The sequence below is a fragment of the Monodon monoceros genome, unplaced genomic scaffold (assembly GCF_005190385.1).
Source record: "Monodon monoceros isolate NGI ecotype Baffin Bay Population unplaced genomic scaffold, NGI_Narwhal_1 Super_Scaffold_19, whole genome shotgun sequence".
Taxonomy (NCBI): domain Eukaryota; kingdom Metazoa; phylum Chordata; class Mammalia; order Artiodactyla; family Monodontidae; genus Monodon; species Monodon monoceros.
Window position 1 is genome coordinate 42,810,538 of NW_021703775.1, and position 13,182 is coordinate 42,823,719.

General features: G+C 34.7%; 2 protein-coding genes across 4 annotated transcripts in view; one reads left to right on the plus strand and one right to left on the minus strand.

Moving 5' to 3' along the window:
- Positions 1-13,182, plus strand: part of RTN4 (reticulon 4) — a 66,635-nt gene that overhangs the window by 39,883 nt on the left and 13,570 nt on the right. For all 3 annotated transcript variants that reach the window (XM_029231566.1, XM_029231567.1, XM_029231568.1), the window contains one exon: positions 11,696-11,903. In XM_029231566.1, coding sequence (XP_029087399.1) covers positions 11,696-11,903 — 208 coding nt within the window. The remainder of the gene's footprint in view (positions 1-11,695; positions 11,904-13,182) is intronic.
- Positions 8,023-13,182, minus strand: part of EML6 (EMAP like 6) — a 143,735-nt gene continuing 138,575 nt past the window's right edge. Inside the window, exon 29 of the transcript XR_003794845.1 lies at positions 8,023-8,045. The gene's annotated coding sequence lies outside the window, so the exon portion shown is untranslated. The remainder of the gene's footprint in view (positions 8,046-13,182) is intronic.

Consider the following 13,182-nt stretch of genomic DNA (forward strand, 5'->3'; position numbering starts at 1 on the left):
CTTAAGCAACTTCTGTAAATCCAGGATTTTTAGATCATACCCACAGGCAAGACATCTTAATAGTCACTTATTCTTGTTTTATGGGTAAGGAAACCAAGAAAACTAAAGAGATTAAATTATTTGTTCAGGACTAGACAGCTAGTGGCATAGGGTCATTATCATGGATAATGTTCATTTATGTTACTGGATGTGTATTTATGTGTATGTAATGTATATGTTTAAATTTGCCTCATTGCTTTCAAACTTTAATCCAATCACCTTTTAGGCATTTATGTAAGGTATTGCTAGACACTAAAATACTGTTTGTCTCTCCTCAATACCACGATCTTATATTTATTCTAGGTAGCTCAAAGCAATTTAAGATTAAAAAATTATTAAATGTTAATGATACTTCTGCAAGTCTATTGTTAAGAGTTGGCAATTGAGACAGATTTAGGAATTACTACTCTCAGATTACAGATTTGCCAAAATTCTGATTTTCCATAAGAATAGCTGTTGCTAGTGTATAGTTGTTGTATATACTCATTTGTGTATTTTTTCCACTTAAATAATCTAAAATTAAAATAGATTATCCTGGTCAGTGATGTGAATACTTTACCTTATTTCATTATCTGTACTATTAGCTATTTATTCATTGAGCATTTATACTGAGTGTGTGCCATAGGTGTGTAAGGTTATAGAAGTATAACTATAACTAGTTTACCTACTAGTGAAGTTGATTCTCTTTTTAAACTAGTAATTTGCTCAGACTTTTCCCCCTATTCCAGTTTATTAAGCTTTTCAGGTTTATAGAGTTATGGAACGTATGTTTTCCATTTAGTTTTTATTAGTAGAAAACAGGATTTTGGCAGCAATTTCCTATTTCTAAGGTTTGGTGCCTATTTCTTGTAATGTGTGTATGCCAACAAGAAGTAAAGTCGGAAGTGGGAAGTTAGAATTATTTTCTGCTGTATTTTTTGTCATCTTCTAATAAAGCTGGAAATGGAATGTGGGATTAAAGGAAGTGTTGAAAACAACATGAACTAATTAATTAAATTAATTGTTGTGGTGGTTATTGAACCTCACTGTTTTCAGTCTCAGAGAAATTTGGATTTTCCTAAGAAGGCAGCAACAATCATAGGTAGTTTTACCTTCCTTCAGTATATTAAGACATTTTCTACTTGAGGATACTTAATATAAGAGAAACAGGCACTTAAAGTAAGCTCAAATCTCATGGCAAATAACGGAGGGAAAAAGATTTTGTTAAGACTTGAAACATAAAACCAACAGTTACGAAAATAAGTTTTAGTTTATTTTTAACAAAATTTAGGTTGTAATCACAGCTGTGCATAAGTCTTAGAATGAACAGAGATGAATCAAGCTTTTGGGCTTTTTGGTGTGTATTTTTTACTACAAAATTGTTTGGTAGCACAACATGATATTTTTGTGGTTGAATTTTCACAGTGGATCACATGTAATGTCCTTTTACAAAAATGTTCAAGGGTTTTAATGACTTTCCTCGTGGCTTCTCTTAATCTTTTGAGGTCAGATATTCTGTTTTGAAGTGCCTATTGGACTGTCAGTCTCTTTTGGAGTAATTCTCCAACATCACTCAAAACATTAACCGTACAAAATGCTACATTATTAGGAAGATCTGCAGTTTTGTGTTGTGGTTGATTTGTGTTGTCTTATCTATTAATATCTATCTATCTATAGCTATTTATAGTTTTAATTTATTTTTTTCAGAGAGAGGGACAATTTACATGGCTTCTAGGAACCACGATTTGCAATTTGAACAGAACATGATTTACTCCTATTACTGAATCTGTTACTGGAATTTACTGGTCTGTGTATATAACTCTGCTCATGGTGTTAGTTAATTACTTCTCTCTTTAAATTGGGGTTGAAACACTATTTGGAATCCTCAAGTAGGGTAAAAAGCAAACTTGAGTACTGATAAATTCCTTTAAATACAAAATATGTGGTATGATGGAAAGAGTGAGACCTTCACAGTCAGACCTGAGTTTCAATCAGTAACCCTGCACAATTTATTTAATAATACTTCTGAGCCTCGATTGCCTTATGTATAAAGTGCAGATAATAAACACTTTATAGAGTTGTTGTGATTAGTGATAATGTATATAAAGTACTTGCACAGTTCCTTGCTCAGAATAGGGGATTACTAAATTTTTATAGAAAGGGCAAATATAGAATTTATACTAGTTTTATGTAAAATGTTTCTTCCTTAGATGTGTGGTTGTTGAAATGGACAACATACAGTAAAGTTGTCAGAAGTAAGACAGGGAAGCTTTAGTGATGAAAGAGACAAGGACCTGAAATTGTATCTTTTAAAAACTCTAGCTACAGGATGAGGAGAGATGGCCAAGAGAGATGCTGGTTTGCCAAGTATTTGGTTGAGATACTTTGTAGCAATACTAGGTATCCTTCAACCTGAAACTTGCTAACTGAAACCAAGTTAGCAGTGCTTTCAGAGAAAGTTGAACTCACCTTTTAAAAAATCAGAGCTTAGTTAAGCATCGTATTAATATTTGATTGCCCTGCTTGACTATATCTCTTCAGACATTACTTTTATTTAGTGTGTTTAATTCATCAAGCATTTCCATGTGTGAAATCTCCATTCATTTTCAACTAACTTGTTAGGTGGCTATCATTTTTCTAATTTTACATGATGGTAACTAGAAGGAAGAAATAGGACTCAAGCTCCTCTTACAGTGTTTGCTGAAAGAGTTAAGCTCCCACTCTGCACAGATATTTTTGTGGACCACCACCTGTCATTTTTTAGCCAAGTGAATGGTTATTATATGGAGATAAAATGCTTACTATGTGGTAATATATGATCAACTCTGAATTCTAGTCACTTTTCCTGGCAATTGGGAAGAATTTGATTTAAGGATTGTGATTTCTAATAAATACATAATTATTTAGTAATATAAAGACCATGGTTGTGAAAAATAACTGAAAATTTAGTATCATTCTAATATTCATATGTTTATTTATTAACTTCCTTTTTAACTGCCTTTCTCCCTTTCTCATTCTTCATCTGACTTTATTAAAGAGAACTTAATATTTGCTTTTGCTTAGGAAGTAGGCATTTTACTGCTAGCTGTTCCTTGTTCTCCCAGTATTTTGGGGACCACCTAGTTCAATGTTTTTTTCCACCCAGACAAAAATTTAAAAATTGAAACCTGGACTTCAGGCTGTTCAAGGAAGAGCTACCGTAAGAATTTGATTTGAGGCAAAATGTAATTGGATGGCTCCTGCATGTAAGGCTGGCACTATTTTTAGCTATGACAGATGACAGTTAATGATTACCAGATGTAGGCAACTCGTCTTACTCTGCATTGGGCCAGAAGTGTTTCTTTCGAATAAGAGATGATAGTGTACTGAATTATTTTAAATGAAAATTTTAGTTTGATAAATTGCTACTGCTTAAAGCACTATCAAAATAAAGATTTTTCACATTTTCATTTGGAAAACAAAAGTGGGGAAGCACTGCAGGGAATAAATCACTTTTTTCTAAGTGACAAAAATTTGTTTAAATTGATCAAAATTATTTTAGTAATCCATAAGCATCCTCCATTGTTATAAGAGGAAAAAGCACTGTTAGATTAATTTCAGATCTTTAAAAGGATATTTCATGAACATTTTATTTAAGAATAAAGTTTACATCACAGTAGGTTGCCTTGCATGATTAACACTCCATTCTGCAGTGTAGAAGGAAACTTCAGGAATCATGAAGGTTTAAATTTCCCTTTACAAGCCCTTTGTCTTAATTTTGGTTTCTCACGAATAAAGAGGCCATTGAACTCTTCCTTCATAAACAAAACTAATAAAGTGATTACAGAGGAATCCAAAATTAGCATTTTAGTGACCCTATAGTTCTTATTTAAAGATGTCCTTTATTTTAATTTGAAAATATTACAGTCTTTAATTATTCTTAGGAATAGAAACATTTTAATCTGATCACTATTCAGACAGTGCAGCAAATATTAATGAAGCAGGTAATGAGAATATAAAGATGAAATGCATTTAGCAGCCCTTCAGGGTCTAGTAAGGAGAGACAAGCCTGTAAAACAATATTTACTGTTTTATAAATTATCTGAAAGCATTGCTATTTGTTACTTAATAAGTGTGGATATCTGATGGTAGTTTAAATAAATGTTAAATCCAAAGCACAGAAACATTTTTTGAATAATTAGGATTAGTGCATGCTTTAAACTGGCATTAAGTGTGCATTCATTGTAATCAATTAGTAATATTTATTGAAGGTCTAGTTGGTTCAGGCTTTGTGCTCAGCTCTGGAGATGTGGTAGGTAGTAAGATAAAATGCTGTCTTCTGGAGCTTACAACCTAGCAGAGAAACATGTTTAAAATGAGTTTTTTTTTTTTAATTAAGTGTACATACAACTCATTGACTTAGTATATTTATGGAATTGTGCAGCCATCACCATCATTTAATTTCAGAACATTTTCATTCTCCCCCCCCCAAAAAAAAAACCAATCTTAAACCCATCATCAGTCACTCGCCATCTCTCCTCCTCCCAGTTACTGGCAACCACAAATCTACTTTCTGCCTCTCTAGAACTGCCTATTCTAGACACTTCATGTAAACAGAACCATACAACTGTGTAACCTTTTGTGTTTGCCTTCTTTAACTTAGCATAATATTTTCAAGCCTCATCCATGCTGTAGCATGTTATCAGTACTTCATTGCTTTTTATTGCCCAATAATATTCCATTGTATGAATATTTTGTTTATTCATTAGTTGATGGACATTTGGGCTGTTTCCACTTTGGGTTATTAGGAATAATGCTGCTGTGAACATTTGTGCACATAGATTTTTTTCTAGTCTTTTGGGTGGAAATTCCTAGGTGTGGAATTGCTGGGTCATATGGTAACTCTCTGTTTAACTTTCTGAGGAATTGCCAAACAGTTTTCACGGTGGCTGAATTTTACATTCCCATCAGCAATGTAAGAGGATTCCAATCATCATCACTCTTGCCAACATTTGTCATTGTCCATCTTTTTTACTTTAGCCATCCTAGTGTGTCTGAAGTGGTATCTGATTGTGGTTTTGGTTTGCATTTATTTCTCTGATGACTAATGATGTTGAGCATCTTTTCATTGCTTACTGGCAATTTGTATGTATTCTTTGGAGAAACTAATATTCAGATCCTTTGCCCGTTTTTAATTGGTTTGTCTTTTTATTGTTGAGTTGTAAGAAGTTTTTTTTAATATATTCTGAATACAAGTCTTTTATCAGATATTCAATTTGTAAATATTTTCTCCCATTCTGTGGTTGAATTTTCACCTTGATAGTGTCCTTTAAAGCACAAAAGTTTTTAATTTATTGAGGTCAATTTATCTGGTTTTTTTTTTTTTAACTGCTTCTGCTGTTGGTGACATATCTAAGAAACCATTGCCTAATCCAAAATCATGAAGATTTATACCTATTTTTTTCTTCTAAGTTTTGTACTTTAAACTCATTAGGTCTTTAATCCATTTTAAGTTAATTTTTGTATATGGTGTAACGTATGGGTGCAACTTCAGTCTTTTGCAGTTAGATATCCAGTTGTCCCAGCACCATTTGTTGAAAAAACTATTCTTTTCCCCATTGAATGTCTTGGCATCCTTGTCAAAATCAGTTGACCATAATGTAAATGTAATTTCTGGACTCTTCATTTTATTCCATAATCTATCTGTCCATCCTTCTGCAGCTACCAAACTGATTACTGTAGCTTTGTTGGAAGTTTTGAAAAGGGGAAGTGTGAATTCTCCAACTTTGTTGTTTTTCACAATTGTTTTTGGCTATTCTGGATCTCTTGCATTTCTATAGGAATTCTGCAACTGGTATGTCAGTTTTGGCTAAAAGGCAGCTAGGATTTTGATAGAGATTGCTCTGTAGATCAATTACCATTTTAATAATAGTGCCTTTTAATCTATAAACATGGGATGTCTTTCCATTTATTTGTCTTTAATTTCTTTCAACAATATTTTGTAGTTTTCAGTTTCTGATATTTTGTAGTTTTCAGTTTGTGAGCCTTTCACTCTTTTTAAACTCTTTTTAAACTCTTTTTGATGCTATTGTAAATGGAATTATTTTCTTAATCCATTTTCAGATTGTTTGTTGCTAGTATAGAAATACAATTGATTTTTGTATATTGATTTTTTTTTTTTTAATCCTACAACCTTTCTGGACTTGTTCATTAGTTCTAGTAGTTTTTTGGTGGATTCCTTAGGATTTTCCACCTACAACATCATGTTATTTGCAAACAGATTGTTGCATTTCTTCCTTTACAATCTGCATATCTTTTATTTTTTTTCTTGACTAATTGCCCTGCCTCCATACCCCCAGGACAGTGTTGAATACAAGTTGAAAGAGGGGATATCCTAGCCTAGTTCTTGGCCTTAGTGGGTGGGGACGCTTTCAGTCTTTCACCATTAAGTATGATGTTAGCTGTGGGTTTTTTGTAGATAACCTTTATCAGCTTGAGGACATTTCTTCCATTCCTATTCCTAGTTTGTCAGGTGTTTTTATAATGAAAGGGTCTTGGATTTTGTCAGATTCTTCTTCTGTGTCTAGTTGTGATGATCATGTGGGGTTTCGTCCTTGATTCTTTTAATATGGTGTATTATTGATTGGTTTTCATATGTTGAACCAACCTTGTATCCCTGTGATAAATACCACTTGGCCATGGTGTATAATCCTTTTTATGTGTTGCTAGATTCAGATTGCTAGTACTTTGTTGAGGATTATTTTGTCTGTATTCATAAGGAATCTTGGTCTGTAGTTTTCTTGTGATGTGTCTGCCTGATTTTGGTATTAGGATTGAACAAACATCTAAATTAACTAATGGATATAAATTTCTTGATGGATATTAGAAGCAATAGTATTTCAATATATTTCTCAGAAAGGGTTTTAATAAAACTTTATGACTCCCTCCATTGAGAATCAACAATCCTGGATAAATTTAATCTTCCAAAGTTTTTTCATTTAAACCAATTTAAGGAATCTGAGACCTGAAATATTTGTGAGTGTCAGTTAAGGTGGCTAGAAACTAATATTTTTTCATCCTTACAGCTTCACTAACAATTTCTTAAATTCCTTCACAAAAAAGGATTGAAATCCTTCTATACTTTGCACAATGACTGTGATAACAGTATAGATTGCCTCTCAGACCTTCCTATTCTAGGAAATATTACTTTTGTCTTACGTGTGCCTATCAGTACCTAGTTGTCCTGTCTCTCTTGACTCTTTTTCCCTTTGTTCCTCCTCTGTGCTTTAAGGCTCCACCAGGGCATCCCTGGGGCTTATTTCCACAAGACTCTCATGGTATCTGCTTTGAGAACTCTTGTATAGCTATTTACGTATTTTCATACAATATGTATCGACTTGCATACCAGATTTTCAGAGCTCTTCCATTTATTGAAAAGATCTCATTCTAGGAACCATTTAATAGGTGGAAAGGAAGCAGTAGGTTATGGTTTACTGTACTTTCATGCAGTTAGGTTTATATTAGGCTGCAGTCACTGAATACTGCTGGATCATATACATGACTATTCCCATATCATCAACTTTGGGGAAATTGACTTATTATACCCAAAGCACCAGAATTTTAACTATCAGCTGTATGTACATATTAAGCTAGTAGGGAGGGTATTCTCTTCCCAATAGGAAAGCCTACTGGGAAAACCACACTCTTAACCAGATTCACATGGTTCTTAAAAGATGCTTTCAACAGCTTGATTAATTATAGTTTTCTACTATGGAAACATACAGGTCAAGAATATTGGAATAGAGCTCTTTTCTCCTTTTTGGATTTAACTGTAGGTGAAGTATATATATTAAAATTTACGGGCTTCCCTGGTGGCGCAGTGGTTGAGAGTCCGCCTGCCGACGCAGGGGATATGGGTTCGTGCCCCGGTCTGGGAGGATCCCACATGCCGCGGAGTAGCTGGGCCCGTGAGCCATGGCCGCTGAGCCTGCGCGTCCGGAGCCTGTGTTCCGCAATGCGAGAGGCCACAACAGTGAGAGGCCTGCGTACTGCAAAAAAAAAAAAAAAAAAAATTTACAAGTTCCTTATCAATTAACCTATCTTGTTAATTTTACTTTCTTCTTGGCCTTTATGATTCATCTCACATGTAATAATTATCTGCTTATACTCTGCCTATTCATTATATGTGCAAATGTGTAACATTTTGAAGGACTTTAATGTGCTGGGCCTTTAATTTGGCATCATACATGAGTGTGAGCTTTATCAGTAGGAAGCCTGTGTTAAAAATTCATGTTGTACCACTTATTAATTAAATCATTTGGGTCCAGTCATATAAGAGCTGGCTCTCACTTTCTTGTCTGAAAGCCTGCCTCATAGGGTTTTAAAAATTGAAAGAGGTAATGTCTACAGACAGTATTTGGTATAATTTAAGTGCCCAGTAAATGTTGACTCAGGAAATAAAGGGATATGTGGAGACTGTAGATCAGCAACCTGGAAAACATTTCTCAGGCCTAAAAAGTGTATAGCTTTTCAGTCTTTTTTTGGCGCCTCTCATACTGTTGTCATAGTGACATAGTTCATGATCGCTTGAAAAATTATAGGAATATGAATTTGTTGTTTTCCTAAAGCTTTAATAATGTTTGACCAAAAAAGAAAGAGTTTCTAGGAAGGTGCATTTCAAAAAGACTGATATAAATAAAAATATTTAAGCCTCTCTCCCCCCAGTAAATCTAGATCGAGAAAGGAAGCAGATATTTTAAAATTTTATTTGGCACAGATAATACAACATTAAATCTCACTAATTTGGACGCACTGACTAGGAATTTGAATGCAAGATTGATATGTATCTTTGTACTAACTGTGAATCATGTTAGTTTCTGTGAGTCTAGAGGAAGTAGATCCTCATCCAAAGTTATACAATGCAGAGCCAGTACTAGAATGTGGGTCTCTTGAGTCCCAGTCACTGATATTTCCTTGCACCATAGCCATCTATATAGAAATCATAGACTACTTATAAATAATTCTTATCTAGTCATTGAAACTGTTCCAACAGTAACACTATTTTATTAGGTAATTTGGTTAGACGTTAATATATGTTGTATATACCTCTAAGCCTAAGTCATTTATTTCATAATCAGGTTTTACGGACTAGTTTTCTTTTTAGCATCTTTATTGGAGTATAATTGCTTTACAATGGTGTGTTAGTTTCTGCTGTATAACAAAGTGAACCAGCTATACGTATACATATATCCCCATATCCCCTCCCTCTTGTGTCTCCCTCCTATCCCACCCCTCTAGGTGGACACAAAGCACGGAGCTGATCTCCCTTTGCTATGCAGTTCCTTCCCACTAGCTGTCTATTTTACATTTGGTAGTATATATATGTCCATGCCTCTCTCTCACTTTGTCCCAGCTTACCCTTCCCCCTCCCCATGTTCTCCAGTCCATTCTCTACGTCCGCTTCTTTATTCCTGTACTGACTAGTTTTTAATGATGGTAAGGAATAGTGAGGATATCTGCATTTATTTTTTATCACTAATAGTGATTTTGAAGGTTAATAAATGTTTTGGAGCACTTTGAGGACCAGACATTTTTACAAAGGAGGGATTTTTTCATATAAAAGTAGGTTTGGGGTGTACCTTACTTGCTCATTCTTCTAGGTTGTCAACTTTTAGATGCCCTATAATAGTGAAAACTTAGATAAGTTTTAAAATCCTTTTCCATGTGGTTTATAAAGTAACATGTTTGTGACATAACACAGCAATACAGTTTATTTAAAGTGACTCATAGATTGACATTTTGTTTTCTTTTTCTCTGTATATTTATTTTTATCTATTTATTTATTTTTTTGCGGTACGCGGGCCTCTCACTGTTGTGGCCTCTCCTGTTGCGGAGCACAGGCTCCGGACGCACAGGCTCAGCGGCCATGGCTCATGGGCCCAGCCGCTCCACGGCGTGTGGGATCTTCCCGCACCGGGGCACGAACCCGCGTCCCCTGCGTCGGCAGGCGGACTCTCAACCACTGCGCCACCAGGGAAGCCCTAGGTTGAGTTTTTTGAACAGTATCAGCTCAATGAGTGTTTGCTGAATGTCAGAAAACTATTAGCATCGCTGTTATTTCTTTATTCAGTGTTTATTATTCATAGTGTAGATATACTATTTCAAGTTCTGGTCCTGTCGCAGTTGTGTTAGTATCTTGGTACAGTAGTGGAAACTAGTTGAATCGAACAAAACTGATGTAGATGTTTTCAGCAGAGTTGGAGCGAACTTGAAATAGGGAAAACTTTAATAAATAGTTGAAATCAGAGTTTGAAAACAAAGCCGTAAATCATATATAGGATGTTAAATTAATAACATTCAAATCAAATCCTGTTTAGGAGAATGGAATAAATGTTCCCTAAACATAATAAATGTTGCTGAATCCCTGCTATGTGCGACACACTGTGATGGGCATTTAAAATATCTTAATCAGTATTCAAATGATATTTACTAATGGGAATTTAGGGCTTCATAATAATATCTAACATTTTACAGTTCACATGCATAATTTTTCCCACAAAAGTACCCTTAACAGGGGTACCCTTAAAGTCAAATACCTTCGAGGACCTGGGGACCAAGACCAAAGCAGCCCCCAGAAATGTGATTTTTCTTTGTCACCTCCTTCATCTTAAAAATGAACAACTATTTAAAATTGTATTCGAGAGTATATCCATATTTATTTTACTGTAAGATTGCTCCCCCCACCCTAACTGTCCACAGTCCAGAAGGAGGTGAATTATGTTTAGCCTGTGAATTCAAGAGCCCCTTGGCACACTGCAGAATTCTCCTTGGGTTGTACATAACCTGATCTTGAAACCACAGGTCTCTGGTTATTTGATCCCCACAGTGGCCTGTGTCCATGGGCCAAGAGCAGACTTGCTAGGTTAAGCTTTGTCTGATTCCTTACTATTAATAAACGTTATATAACACTGCAACACATTTTTTCTTTGACACCTAAAGTTTTATGGCATTGCATGTACCTCCTCCTAGAGGGAGATAGCTTTTTGGGTAATCTAAAGGCTGTTTCCCTCTGTTATTTGCTTTGCAGGAAATTTTTGTTTAATGATAGCCAAGTTAGGTTACAATTTGTTAAGTTTCTCAGAGATCTTTTAAAAGCAGAGCTGTGAAACTCATCTGTGTAGTTTTTAGTAAAGTTTTAGTTTCTTGGCATGTTTTTTTTTTGAATTAGTGATTTTTCTGCAGATAAGTATATTTTTGTGTCACTGAAATATCTTATTTTAGTGAGTGCATAAGATACTTTTTCTGTTATTTGAATATATATATATCATGCATTTTGTGAAGATAAAAACCCTCAAGATGATTTTTAAGAAGCCTCTTGTTTTAGATTAGGTGTCCTGCTGTGTTGGGCTTGAGAGATTTAATAATCTTGTAGAGCCAGGATGACTTGGACATGTAGGAAATAGATTTGAATGAGAAATATTTTATGGTAAGTGGAAATCAATATAAGGTGTTATGCTAATATACAGCTTAGGGTGGGTTTAAAATTTAGCTTATAAAGTTAATCTTTAATATTTTAGGTTTTGGTTTTGCTTTATCTAGAGGCCTTTTTACTTTTGTGGGTGGAGTAAATATAAATGTGCCAAATACAAATGGGTAAAGTAATGTTCTAATTTCAGATTTCTTCTTTTAAAATTTTTAGTTGTTGACCTTCTCTACTGGAGAGACATTAAGAAGACTGGAGTGGTGTTTGGTGCCAGCTTATTCCTGCTGCTTTCATTGACGGTATTCAGCATTGTGAGTGTAACGGCCTACATTGCCTTGGCCCTACTCTCTGTGACTATCAGCTTTAGGATATATAAGGGTGTGATCCAGGCTATCCAGAAATCTGATGAAGGCCACCCATTCAGGTGAGATGTTTGGAAAACAAGGCACACGTTGGCAGCACTATAAACAAGAGTAGTATTGAGACTTCACTCTGCTATCTGTAGAGTTACAGGCATGCATTTTTTACTGCTAAAAGATAATTGCAAATGTTTGCTGAAAACCTATACCAAAAGCATCTGCTTTTGAGATTTCCTAACAGTCATTTCATAGGCTCATGATGGAAAAGACTGGGTTTATGTATCATTCGCCTAACTCTACTACTTGTTAGTAATATTTATTTATTAGAAGTAGGTATTGGTTACCTAATTGTACTTTCATGGAAGCTGTATCTTTTTAACATGTTTGGGATTGGTGAGAGTTATATTTTCTTTATTGCTTACTTTTTATGCTATCTGATATTAGAAATACCTTTCTTTCCAACAGTATGTTAATGTTTTTCTGTTATGCTTCCTCATCATGTCTATGTCTTTTCTTACCATTCCTTCTCTATCTAGTTTCTTCTTCTCCTTCCCTAAGGCATTACTTTTGTATTATCCTTTGGAGAGCTCCTTTATTTCAGCATCTCCTTGCCTCTAAACCATCATCTTCTTACCTTATTTTGACAAGTAGCATTATCTCTGCAATTACTAATGGGGTGGACGCACCTCAGCTTTGGATCTTCTGACCTCACTTCATACTCATCACGTTCCCCACCCTCACCTCCCTTTAAAAATTGAGATAAGTCTAATTCACATACTATAAAATTCAGTGGTTTTCAGTATATTCACTGAATTGTACAACTGTCACCATCTCATTCCAGACATTTTCATCACACCCAAAAGACACTCTGCATCAGTACCTCTCGCAGCAACTCCCCACCCAGCCCCCCACAGCCACTAATTCATCATGTCTTTAAATGAGTCTTTTATCTCAGACTTGTCAATTTCTATCAGTTAACACCACTATTATCCTAATTTCAGGCTCCTGGTTTTCATGAAACTATGAGAATAGATACTACTCCATTTTACAGATGGGGAAACAAACTGAATTCAGTAACTTGAAGTTGCAACTTCAAAATAGCGGTGTTATATCATGCCACAAATCGTAAAGGAATATGATTTTTAATTAGTTACACTGAAATATATAAAAACATTGTCAAGCGAACAATTCTAAATTATCTATAAATTTTACATATTGTTTGATTTTTAAAGAAGACTTTTAGAAGAAACTAGTGATTTCTTTATTCTTTATTTCCTTAGAAACACTGTCCTTAGCTCAAAGGCCTTTTATGGTTATTATAAAGTAAATTCAGCCAACATGCCA